The sequence below is a fragment of the Silurus meridionalis genome, chromosome 6 (genome assembly GCF_014805685.1).
Source record: "Silurus meridionalis isolate SWU-2019-XX chromosome 6, ASM1480568v1, whole genome shotgun sequence".
Lineage (NCBI taxonomy): Eukaryota > Metazoa > Chordata > Actinopteri > Siluriformes > Siluridae > Silurus > Silurus meridionalis.
The window spans coordinates 29,996,111-30,009,092 of NC_060889.1; the positions used below are offsets into that span (position 1 = coordinate 29,996,111).

The 12,982-nt window shown below is 40.3% G+C and overlaps 1 protein-coding gene across 1 annotated transcript in view; it reads left to right on the forward strand.

Moving 5' to 3' along the window:
- The window catches only part of ptprn2 (protein tyrosine phosphatase receptor type N2), a 185,054-nt gene that overhangs the window by 92,250 nt on the left and 79,822 nt on the right, over positions 1–12,982 (forward strand). The window contains 1 exon segment of the mRNA XM_046851477.1: positions 10,258–10,322. Coding sequence (XP_046707433.1) covers positions 10,258–10,322 — 65 coding nt within the window.

Below are 12,982 nucleotides of genomic sequence, written 5' to 3' on the forward strand. Positions count from 1 at the left end.
GTTAGCATGCTGGGGAAATGAGAGTGGACACTCAACACACACACTTGTACGTTCATCTGAGTGGCGCATGCTTTCATTAGGGTGTTAACCTTTGCATGGTCAAGTTTAAGCAAAGGCAGGAAGCCTCAAGGAAATCCATCAGTGTGCATTATGGACCTTACTACTGTTTCCATTTCCTCTCATCCATCTCCCCATTTCCCTGTCTCGCCCTTTCTTTTATCCCCCACCTTTGCTTTCATCTCCATCTCTCTATGTCTCTGCCTCGCTCTGTCTTCTTTCCTTATCATCATTGCCATCATCTCGCTCTCTCTTTCTCTCATTCCATCTCTCGTTCTCCCCCTGTACCGTATTCATTTGTTGACTCGGAGACGGCAGACGGCTTCCTGCTTTGATTCCATCTCTCGGCTTTATCAAAGCCCGCCCGAGTCGACATTGAAATTCAGCACTGCGATTGGAGAGTGCCTGATTGTTCCCTTTCTTCGAAAAGAGAAAAACGCTCGCTGCTCACGTTTATGTACCTTTATTTTTTCTCCACCTCCTGCAATTTTGAGCAGTGTCACATCAGAGGTTCTGATGGCTAGCGATATCCGAGGGCAAACTCGCTGTCGAACGGCCTGTGTAAAGGATTTCTGCAAACTTGGCCAAGTCACTAGCGGTGCTAATAAGTCCAAATGTGCTTTGCGAATTTTGACGATGGAGGAAAAATCGACAAGGTGCATTTGCAATTGTGTCAAATATTCAGTCTTGGTGATGGATCTCCTGGTTTCAGATGTTCTCAGATGAATCTCCTGGTTTCAGATGGCCTGTCACAGTGACCATTTTACCACCAGAATGATGACTTACTTACGGTCACGTTGTGTGCTTCAAGCCTCTCCTCAGAGGTACACGTTTTTTTTTTCACCACCGGCGGTGTGGGGAAATGGATGGAGCTGAGGCGGAGAGGCAATTAACTAGGCGTAGGAGGTCAAGATGTTGCGACTGTGGCGCCGTTGTCAAGCTGTCATGCCAATATGTTTCTTTTCGATGAAACGCCAAGACAACCCGAATTCCCTGGATGTCCTCACAACCTCCTTAATGTGACCTTTCCTAAATCATACAATCACATTTATTAGGACTTATAACAATTCCAAACACTGAACAATTAAATCTTTTTATTTTATTTCCACATTTGTGTGGATTCCATGAGTCTCCATTTATGAATGTGGTTAACTAGCATTCATGCTAATGGCATAATTACTCAGTTCATTCTACTAAGAAAGAAAGCAAGGTGCTTTATACTTGTCGCATGTACCGTACAGCACAGTGAAATTCTTTCTTCGCTTATCACAGTGATGTTAGGAAGCTGGGGTCAGAGCGCCCCCTGGGGGTTAAGAGCCATGCTCAAAGGCCTGAAAGGTGGCAGTTAGGTGATACCACTGCTTGAACACCCAACCTCTAACCAAGAGCCTTAGCCACTGAGATACAACTTCTTTAGAACTTTCTACATGATCTTTACTGAAAGTAAAAGAAAACAAATGAAAGATCTGTTTGTACCTTTTTTCTTGAGCTTCAGAATGAGATGAACAACAATGGTCCAACAACAACAACAACAATTTCTTTCGGCTTCTCCAGTTAGGCGTCGCCACAGCGGACGATCCGCATGTTTGATTTGGCATGTTTTTACGCTGGATGCCCTTCCTAACGCAACCCTCCCCATTTATCCGGGCTTGGGACCGGCACTAAGGCTTGTGCAACCCTAATGGCTGGGGTTGGTTCCCTGACCGGGGATCGAACCTGGGCAATGGTCCAAATTCCCTTAATTCACCTGGAAGAATTTTAATTGTTGCTTTCAGAATTAGGATTTGTCCCCAGGTTTTACGGAAGTGGTAGCTCATTGTTTTAGGCCCTGGGTTACTGTTCAAAAGGTTACTTCAGAATTTCAAGCCCCACCACTGATGAGCTGCTTTTCTGGGCCCTTGATGAAGACCCTAAACCCTCTCTGCTTCTGGAATGCTGTATCCTGGCTGATCCTGTGCTTTGACCCCAGGTATTTAACCAACTGGGATGTATAAAAAAAATATCTTTTCTATAATGTAAATGTGAGAAGTAAAAGCCTCTTAGAAGGTCTTTCATCTTCACTCTGCATACATATTTGTAAATGTAATGCCAGTGGGAGACAAAAGGCTTGGTGGATCTCACTTGGACTTGCCCGTGTGACTCGAGGCAATCTCAGCTCACATTTTGTTGTGATGGTTCTTCAAATTGACGAGGCACAGACGTCCGTGCTTTCGCCACAGTTTAGTTAGTTTGTCTGCATTTCACAAGTTCTCTGGCCATGCTCTCCTGTCTGCTGTCTACTCCTTCTATTTACTGGGCTTTTTTTGCTCACATGCTGTGCTTTGGCTGCTGATTTTACTCACGGACCAGCGTTCAGTCACGCAGTAACACTTGCTAGTTTTTGTTAAACCTTCCATTCATACATAGATAGATAGATAGATAGATAGATAGATAGATAGATAGATAGATAGATAGATAGATAGATAGATAGATAGATAGATAGATAGATAGATAGATAGATAGATAGTTGGTTTGTTAATTTATTTGGTTGGTTGGTAGGTAAGTAAGCAATTAGACATCTGAATTGTATTTGAAATTGGTTTGGTTGGTTGGTTAGTTGGTTGGATTGGTTGGTAGGTGAGTAAATATTGGCACACCTGTATTTTATTTGGGTGGTTTGGTTGGTAGGTAAGTAAATAAGTATTAGGCAGCTGAATTTGGTTTGAAGTCAATTTGGTTGGTTGGTTGGTTTGTTGGTTTGGTTGGTTGGTAAGTAAATAAGTAAGTAGGTAAGTATTGGGGCACCTAAAATTGGTTGGTGGTTGGTTGATTGGTCAGTTTGTTGGATTGGTTGGCTAGTTTGATAGGTTAGTTTCTTGGTTTGTTTATTTAGTTGGTTGGTAAATAAATACTTTGGTAAGTATTGGGACAGTTCCCTGGTGGTCTAGTGGTTAGGATGTGTCGCTCTCACCGCTGCGGCCCGGGTTCCAACCCTAGTCAAGGAACCAATCCCAGCCACTCTTAGTGCCAGTCCCAAGCCCGGATAAATGGGGAGGGTTGCATTAGGAAGGGCCTCCAGTGTAAAAACATGTGCCAAATCAAACATGCAGATGATCCACTGTGGCGACCCCTAATGGGAGAAGCCAAAGAAAGTTTTTGGTAAGTATTGGGACACTTGAATTTGATTTAATGTTGGTCGGTTGGTTGGTTGGTAAGTAAGCATTGGAATTACTGAATTTGATTTGAAGTTGGTTTGGTTAGTAAGTTAGTTGGTAAGTATTGGAACACCTGCATTTGGTTTGATGTTGGTTTGGTTAGTAAGTAACTAAGCAAGTAAGTCGGAAAGTATTGGGACACTTGAATTTGGTTTGATGTTAGATGGTTAATTGGTTGGTTGGTTAATTAGTTAGTTTGTTAGGTAAGTAAGTATGTAAGTAAGTAAGTAAGTAAGTATTGGGACACCTGAATTTGGTTTAAAGTTCAGTTGGTTGGTTTTCCAGCCATATGTGGTCCTTCACCAAAATGTTTGCACAAAGTTGGAGGCACACAATTGTACAGGACGTCTTTGATTGTGCTAGCACGAAATGTTCCTCAAACTAGGAGACCCAAACCTGTTTCAACAATACAATGTTCATGTGCACAAAACCAGCTCCATGATAATATGCTTTCCATGGGTTGAAGTGGATGTTCTCCTGCTTTAGAGCTCTGACATCAACCCTATTGACTGGGAACGCTGACCGCACCCCGGGCCTCCTGACCTCACCTGCATCAGTACCAATTTGCCTAACTGACACAATGAGCACCAATCTCACACTCCAAAATCTAGTGGAATATCTCAGAAGCGTGGATGGAATTAAAAAGCAAATGACAACAAGAGGAAAACCTTCCTGAGATGGTATAGGGAATGAAGCTTGAACGGAGCCAAAAAGAAACCGATCCTCATCCAAAACACAGAATGTCCATTTATTAGAGTTCCATAATTGTTGAGAGCATCACATGCTCGCTGATGGACAAATGCAAAAACTGTTCATGGCAACTGTATCCCTCAGCCACTGTACCATTCTAGCAGTGTGATCAGGTGTCCAGCACCTGTACGTTGTCCCATTTTAAGACTTCCATGTTAAACGCAGCACCATGTTCTGTGTCCTCTTTGACTGTTATTAGCGATGTGTAACCATGTTGCAAACACTCCATGCAGATAAAGAAATACAAATCCTTCAAACATCTTGATTTTTCCAGGGCAGGCTCTGGGTTGAGGGAGGAGACATGAGTACTAACGAGATAGAGAGAGAGAGAGAGAGAGAGAGGGCACTTATTGCTGATGAACTGGGTCAGGCTGGAAACATCAACAGCCAAATCAAGTGTGATTCAGGGATCGGCTCTATTCACCACGACCTTGCTCTGATCTTGAGGTAAAGAAACACTGGGTGGAGAATGTTAAAAGGCACTTCCTGTTGATTTACTCCCTCAAAAATGGGCATCGGTAATGGGTTAATGGTTTAACAGGGTAATGGGTATGTGCTGTGCTTCTAACACAGAGGTTTAGAGACCAAATACAGTATGTTTGGAAGTGGGCCTTTATAAATCTAAGCCCCGCCCACATTTACAGTCCTGAGGCCAAGAAATGAAAAAGAAAAAAAAAAGCAAATATACAAATAAAAAGCTAATGTAAAGAAAATATCACAGGAAAATGAAGAAAGAAAGAAAGAAAGAAAGAAAGAAAGAAAGAAAGAAAGAAAGAAAGAAAGAAAGAAAGAAAGAAAGAAAGAAATGCATTCCTGAGACTCTCCAGTGCCTCCATGAACTTATTCTATTCCAGAAATAAATTTTTTATTTTGTCTTTTTTGATTCTTTTCTTGTTTTTTGTGGGGGAGGCGCTCGTGGGATGTCTGAGACATTGTCTTCATTTTTTCTGGTTTATTATTTATTTATTTATTCATTTATTTTGTATGATCTTTTTGTTTTTTACTATATTTTAATTTAAAAAAATATTATCTACATTTTCAATTTTTTTTTTATTCTACCCATTTTTTTTTTCTGTATTCTTATTTTATTTTGTTTCAATGTATTTCTCATGCTTTTCACGTCACAAGAGACAAGAACAATCAGGCGTACACAGTTTGGCCAAAAGTATTGGGACACCTGATTTTCCCGCCGGCCAGATGTGCTTTTTCCACAAAATGTTACCCCAAACCTGGCACACATTTGTATTGGACGTCTTTGAAATGGCAAGCATGAAATTTTCCCTTTTCTAGCAGACCCAAACCCTGTTCCAGCTCCACGATGATCCGCTTTCCATAGTTTGGAAGTGTGTGGAAGATCTCCTATAGTTCCCCAACCTTAATGAATAACTGAATGTGAACACTGATTGCACCCCAGAAACCTCCTCCCTTCCTCACCTCCATCAGAACCCGACTTCACTGACACTATTGTGTTTAAATGATCTTCATAAATCTCCATAAAATCTAGAAAACATCTTCCCAGAGGAGTGGAGCTTGTTATAAGAAGGAATGGGGAGTCGATGAGGAATGGGACCAAAAGAAGGTTATGGTCAGGAGAAGAGACGAGATGAGACGAGACGAGACGAGACGAGAAGTGAAGAGAAAAGAAGTGAAGAGAAAAGAAGAGAAGAGATGAGACGAGACGAGACGAGACGAGACGAGACGAGAAGAGACCCCTCTTCAATCAAACTGTAAAGGGTTTCTACAATGACGCAATTAGGAGAGGCACAGTGATACAATCAGGGCTTAGACAGGCCACTGCGTGCACACACAAACACACACACACACACACACACACACACACACACACACACACACACACACACACTCTGCTGAGCGTCAGAAGGCCACTGAGACACACACTCAGACTTGAATTAGACTGCACAGGCCTGGGTGAGCCCTCAGCAGCCACTTTAAATGTAAATGAGGAGGCTGCACACAGGTTTGCGGTTGAGTGTGTGTGTGTGTGTGTGTGTGTGTGTGTGTGTGTGTCATGGGAAGGAGAAAGTAAGAAATAATGAGTAATTTAAAACAACATGTGTGTAGTTTGCCTGTCTGGACTTATAGGCGTGTTACGTTCTCGGAGATTAACGTCTGAAGCCTGAAGATATAGTTAGCATTGTTGCTAATGAGGAAAAAGAAAGAAAGAAAAAAAGAAAGACAGAAAAAAGAGTGGCGGTAACGGACAGGCAAAAACAGTCAGCCGAGTGGACGCGGTGGAGGATTACCTTTCACCAGCTTCTCACTCACTGTCTCATTTACTGCTTGTTGCTAGCCCTCCCTGTGCCCCCTGCCCCCACACTCACACTCTATACTTGCTGTTTTGTTTAGCATAAATCGTCTTGACTCACCCTTTTATTCCAGACAGGCCGTGAAAACACACTTGTCAAACTTGATTTTCGAGTCATTTCTCAAGCGCCGTTAATTACACCTCGCTCGGGATCATTTCTCCGACCGCATACAGGATCCCCCCCCTTCTGTTCTGCGTTCCAGATGTTTCACTTGCTTCTCTCTGTGGCAGTGTCATAACACCTCCAATCCTTTTAGAAGGCACCCCTCAGTGCCCCCCATCCCCCTCTTTTTACAAATATTTTATGCTAAACCCAATTGCTAAATTGATCTGCTATAGACGTCGGGGACACATAAGCATAAGATAATTTTGAACATCCCATTCCACATCTGCTCCTACAACAAGCTCCACTATTCTAGGAAGATGTTTCACTAAATTCTGTGGAGATTTTGTGCAGGTTTTTGTGGAGATTTGTGCCGAGGAGGTATGAGGGCGTTAGTAAAAAGCGAAAACACGGGTGTCCAAATACTTTTGGTGCTTCTTTGTTGTGCTTCTAATTTAATATAATCAATAAAATGAGGGTGGGTGTGACTAATTAGGTAGCAGGGAAGGGGCAGGGCTGAGCGAGTAAATGGAAATAAGTAGAGTTAAAGAAAAGAGGAAGGTTTATGTGTGAAGGGGTGTGGCTAAACAGGCAGGGATTGAAGGGGTGTGGCTAAGCAAGAAAGAGGGAAGAGGTCTGGCTAAAGCAGGAAGGTTTGAATGATTGTGGTTAAACAGGAAGGGGTAAAGGGGTGTGGCTAAATAGGAAGTTCTGAATGGGTGTGGCTAAACAGGAAGGGTTGAAGAGGTGTGGCTAAACAGGAAAGTCTTTATGGATGTGGCTAAGCAAGAATGTGTGAAGGGATGTGGTTTAGCAAGATGCGGGGAAGGGAAGGAAAGTAGGATGGCTAAAACATGAGGTAAAAGGATGTGGCTAAAGCAGGAAAGGTGAATGGGTGTGGCTAAAGCAAGAAGGATCTGAAAGGGTGTGGCTAAAATAGGATGGGATTAAGGGTGTGGCTAAAGCAAGAAAGATGTGAAAGGTTGTGGCTAAAACAAGAAGGACGTGAAAGGGTATGGCTAAAATAGGATGTGATTAAGGGGTGTGACTAAAGCAATAAGGATGTGAAAGGGTGTGGCTAAAATAGGATGTGATTGAGGGTGTGGCTAAAGCAATAAGGATGTGAAAGGTGTGGCTAAAATAGGATGTGATTAAGGGTGTGGCTGAAGCAAGAAGGATGTGAAAGGGTGTGGCTAAAATAGGATGTGATTAAGGGTGTGGCTAAGGCAATAATGATGTAAAGGGGTGTGACTAAAATAGGACACGATTAAGGGGTGTGGCTAAAGCAATAAGGATGTGAAAGGGTGTGGCTAAAATAGGATGTGATTAGGGGGTGTGGCTAAAGCAATAAGGATGTGAAAGGGTGTGGCTAAAATAGGACGCGATTTAGGGGTGTGGCTAAAGCAAGAAGAGATGAAGGGGTGTGGCTTAGCAGACAGAATGAAAAGGGTGTGGCTAAGCAGGATGAATGAGTGTGGCAAATTCTCTACTTAAGGCTCCAAAACCACCAATAAAGAAGAAGAGGAAAAAGCAGAATCATAACATAAGCTTAAACACCTGGAGCAGAAGCAGTAGGTTTCGAGCGAGACTCGGACCCCCTGTAGTCGGGACTCCACCTGTGTAGGAGTGTCCTCGATCTCCAGCGGTGCAGAAGTGTGTGTGTTCTGATACACCTGCTTGTGACACACTTCATTTCAGGATCCCAAACATTTTGATTGCTTGACCTTTCGGTTGCCAAAAATCCACTTTATAAACCTCTTTTCAGAAATGCCTTTCAGGTGGGCTTTTTTTATTGAAGGATCTGGGAGATCTATTGGGGCGGTCACACACATCAGGACAATCAGATGTCTGAATACTTTTGGCATGTCGATGAAGGTAAATGTGCAGTTTATTAGCGATGATTGACATGTTGAGGATTTTGGGATGGAGAGATCAGCCGAAAAAGAAGGAGAGAGCGAGAAAGGGGATCGCGTCCTTTCTGCATCAGTGCTTTAAACTGTTCTGTTTCATTATACAAGAGAGAGAGAAGGAGGGAAAGAGAGAGGGAAAGAGAGAGGGAAAACCGGCGAGATTAAAATCCTAATTAAAGTGTCTCTGGCAGGCGGGAGCGACGCTGGACACAGTGGCTAGCCTCATTAGCATAGCCGTCACACAGGACTACACACTTCTCTACACATCCTCCCATTGAGCTTCCTGTCTTCCAGTTCTTTCCGTTTTTCCTTCTCTCTCTTTCTCTCTCTCTCTCTCTCTCTCTCTCTCTCTCTCTCTCTCTGTCTCTTTTTCTCGAGCAGTCAGTCACACATAGTTACAGTGTGTAATTAAAACCTCGCTAGTTTGACGAAAGAGTGAGGGTCTCGCTATTGTTTTGCTGCTCGCTACTTTCGTTCATTCCATCCAGAAGCGTGTAATCACGTCACGCCGCTGCACGTTTGAGTGCTGACACCAGGAGGGTGATGAGGGATATATATATATATATATATATATATATATATATATATATATATATATATATATACACAGTGATGTGAAAAAGTGTTTGCCCCCTTCCTGATTTCTTTTTTTTTTTGCATTTATTAACATTTATTTTAAAACTGCATGTTGTGTTCACTTACATTACTTTTTACTAATGCCTAATACTAATATTCAAATTAGTTTTATGATCTGAAACATTAAAGTGTGACAAACATACAAAAAAATTAAGAAATCGATGATAAGAATTAGCGATGTGATGCATCGAAAGTTGGTGTTTGTTGTTTTAACATATTTGCATTTTATTAAACTATTTCTTTATTTATATGTAATTATTATTAGATGTAATCGTTTGTGCCTAATATTTTAGAGCGCTTTCTCCCTGCTAAACTGTTTCTGCTGCTACGCGAATATGACGTGTCACATCACCACGGAGACCGAGGCGTGCGCTGAGAGTCACACACAATACAGATTAACACGGCAGAGGTAGAGCTGTAACTTCCTGCACACGCAACAGGAAAAGAACAGTAACGGTTTAACGGCACACAAAGTGTGGAACTCGGTTTCGAAGTCACAGTTCGGGTCAATTTTCGGGACATTTACAGGGGAAGAAACGCAAAACCTACAACTGCCTGTTGTTTTTGTTAACGCAGTTTATTATTATTAACATTTGAATGGTTTACATTTTCAAAACAATTTTAAAACAAATGCCTGCTTGGATAAATAATATGTAAAATTAAATGTAATATTTTATAAAAAAAAGGAATAAATTAATTGATGCAATATACATTTTATTATATTGATTAAAGGAATAAATTAATAAATTGGCACAAATAAAATTGATTAAATAAAATGTTTAATAATAATAATAGTTTACATTTCTTAGACCTCATTTGAGTAATACAGATGTGTGTGTGTGTGTGTGTGTGTGTGTGTGTGTGTGTGTGTGTGTTGATATTTAATTTTCTAAAGAAATGATCTACTTAACTGTTCTACTAATTACAGCAGACTTTAACAAATGTGGAATTTTGAGGATTTTATCCTTTTAGGAGAAATTCTTAAAGCTTCACAACTTTCACAGCAGCAACACACTTTGGAAACACTCACACTCATTCATTTTCTCTCTTTTAATTTTTATCTATCTATCTATCTATCTATCTATCTATCTATCTGTCTGTCTGTCTGTCTGTCTGTCTGTCTGTCTGTCTGTCTGTCTGTGTTACTCTCTCATACTCATTCATTCCTTTATTCTCTTTCTCTATCTTTTATTTCTCACTCATTGCCTCTTTTTTCTCACTCATTTTCCATCTCACTTATTCTCTCTCTCTCTCTCTCTCTCTCTCTCTCTCTCTCTGCAGTTGAGCAGAAAGGGCAGTTGGAGAAGGAGAGCGGTGTGAAGATTTTAGAAGCCGGACTGAGTGATGTAAGTCGAGAGAAACTCTTCTCCCTTTATCCCTCTCTTCCTCCTCTGTCAGCTCGAACGACACGCTGCCTTCCCATCATGCACCACTGCACACTCGCAAAATGAAAAATAAACTCCCCTCGAAAACATGGAGCCGAATATCAAGCGAATCGATATCTTCTGCATCCGCCAGCTAAAGGAGACGGAGAATTCCCTAACGAACGAGCTGCTGAATTCCTCTGAATAACAAACAAATAAATAAATAAACAAATTAGCATATATATATACATACAATATATATATATATATATATATACAATTTCATACTACATTTCTAAGAAACTTTATAGGATTGAAGTTTGTGGACACCTGACCATCCCATTCTACAGTCTTTTATCCTGTTATTGTAACTTCCATTCTTCTGGGAAGATGTTCCAGTAGATTTATTTAGATTTATTTAGATTTTTTAGATATATATATCTTATACACATCTTATATACGAATCACATACAGAAGTAAAAACACTGGTGTTCCGGCATTGTGATTTTATTTCATGTTGATTTAATTTAATTTAGTTTAATTAAATGTTAATTTCATTCTGCTTAATTTCTTTTTTAATTTAATTTAATTCCATTTAATTTTATTTCATTTGCTTCCATTTTCTTTTTCTATTTAATTTAATTGAATGGTTTTTAATTTATTTTATTTTATTTCATTTCATATCTATAAACTAACCAGTTGTTCTTACATGAAGAATTCCGTTGGTATCATTTCTGATGATTTGCTTTTATTTCCTGTTCAATGACAATATCCCCATTGTAAATGGCCAGATTTTGTGTGTGTGTGTGTGTGTGTGTGTGTGTGTGTGTGTGTGTGTGTAGGTTGTGGGGTGTGTGTAAGGGGTTTGTGTGTGTGTGTGTGTGTGTGTGTGTGGAGGGGTTTGAGGGTGTGTGTGTAAGGTGTGAGGGGGTGGAATATGGCATAGTTAGGAGGCGGTTTCTGCTGTAAGGGGGCGGAGCTTACACTTTCCCAATTTATTCCAATTTCATTCATGTTCTCAAATTCCACAGATGTTCCATAAATGTTCCAGAACATTCAGAGTAGCAATCTTCTTTTTTTTTTCGGCTTCTCCCTTTTCTTTACCTGGACAGTGCTGTGAGATAACAAGGGATCTGATGAAGCAGGTGTCTCTACACCTCCCTGTTCATGTTTATTTATTTATTTTATTTATTTTGATATATTTCCAGCCCACCCGTGCACACGTACGTATTCCTGAAATTGTCCTGATTTCGATGCTGATTGCGTTGGACACGAAGGTGCGATGCTGTAATTCCTTTCTCGTCCTCCTCTGTCCCTCTCGGGTCTGGACGAATGAATGATGATAAAAAAAAGAGCGATGAAACCTACAATAAGATACAGACTTGAGCATGACACGCTTTTCTCCCAGATTTTCAATTCCAACTCATTTGAATGCAACTGACACAATAACCACGTGTGTGTGTGTGTGTGTGTGTGTGTGTGTGTGTGTGTGTGTGTGTGTGTGTGAGAAGACATTGTCATTAAATGGTGCTAAGCTGCTGTGTGTGACACTGATTTAATAGTCTGCCTACCGAGGCAACCTGCCAAACACACTCTGTCAATCACAACGTCTACCAGAAAGAGCGAGGGAGGGACAGAGAGCGAGACAGACGTGAAGAAGAATGAGAGAGGATATGACAGAGACAGAAAGAGGAACAGATTGACGTACACCGATAGAGAGAGAGAGATGGAAGAGGGGGGGCAGAGACAGAGAGAATGAGTGGAGTCTTGACTCGATCAAAAGTCTTTTTTATGTTTCAGCATCTGATCCAATCAAAAAGTCTAATTATTTTGTATTTGATCCGATCCAATCGAATGTCTCGCCGTTCGGTTTCTGATTCAGTCCAAATCAAAAAACTTCTCGCTCAGTATTTAATCCGGTTCAATCAGATACTATTTTATTCAGTATCTGATCTAATCCAATCAGACATAACTTTAATTTAGTATCTGAGCCAATCCAATAGAATGCCATTTTAATTCATATCATAGATTCCAATCAGAAGCCATTTGATTAATTATCCAATCCAATCATTTTATTCAGTATCTGATCCGATCCAATCTATCCCATTTCTCATTTAATTATTATTAGATCCAATCCATTCCAATTCTTACATTTTATTCAGTATCTGAATAAATCCAATCAGAACCCATTTTTATTTAGTATGATACAGTCTAATCAGATTTCATGTTATTAATGATCTGATCTAATCCAATCTAATCATTTATTTTATTTAGTATCTGATCCAGTCCAATCAGTCATCATTTTTATTTAGTATGAGAGTCTAATTAGACGTCATTTTATTCAGTATCTGATCCAGTCCAATTAGGCATCATTTTATTCAGCATCTGATCAATCTAATGCCTCATTATTTAACAATTAATCCAATCCAATCAGAAAGCTTATTTAGTATGATATCTAGGCAAAGTCTTTTTTTATATATGATCTGATCCAGTATCTGATTTAGTATCTGATCCATTCCAATCAAAATCTAGTTTTTGCTATTTAGATATTTAGACTCTTATCCAATCAAATCAGCCATCTTCTGATTTAAGATGTAAACTAATCAGTAATCTTTAGATTTCTTTGGAATAGGATCCAGTCA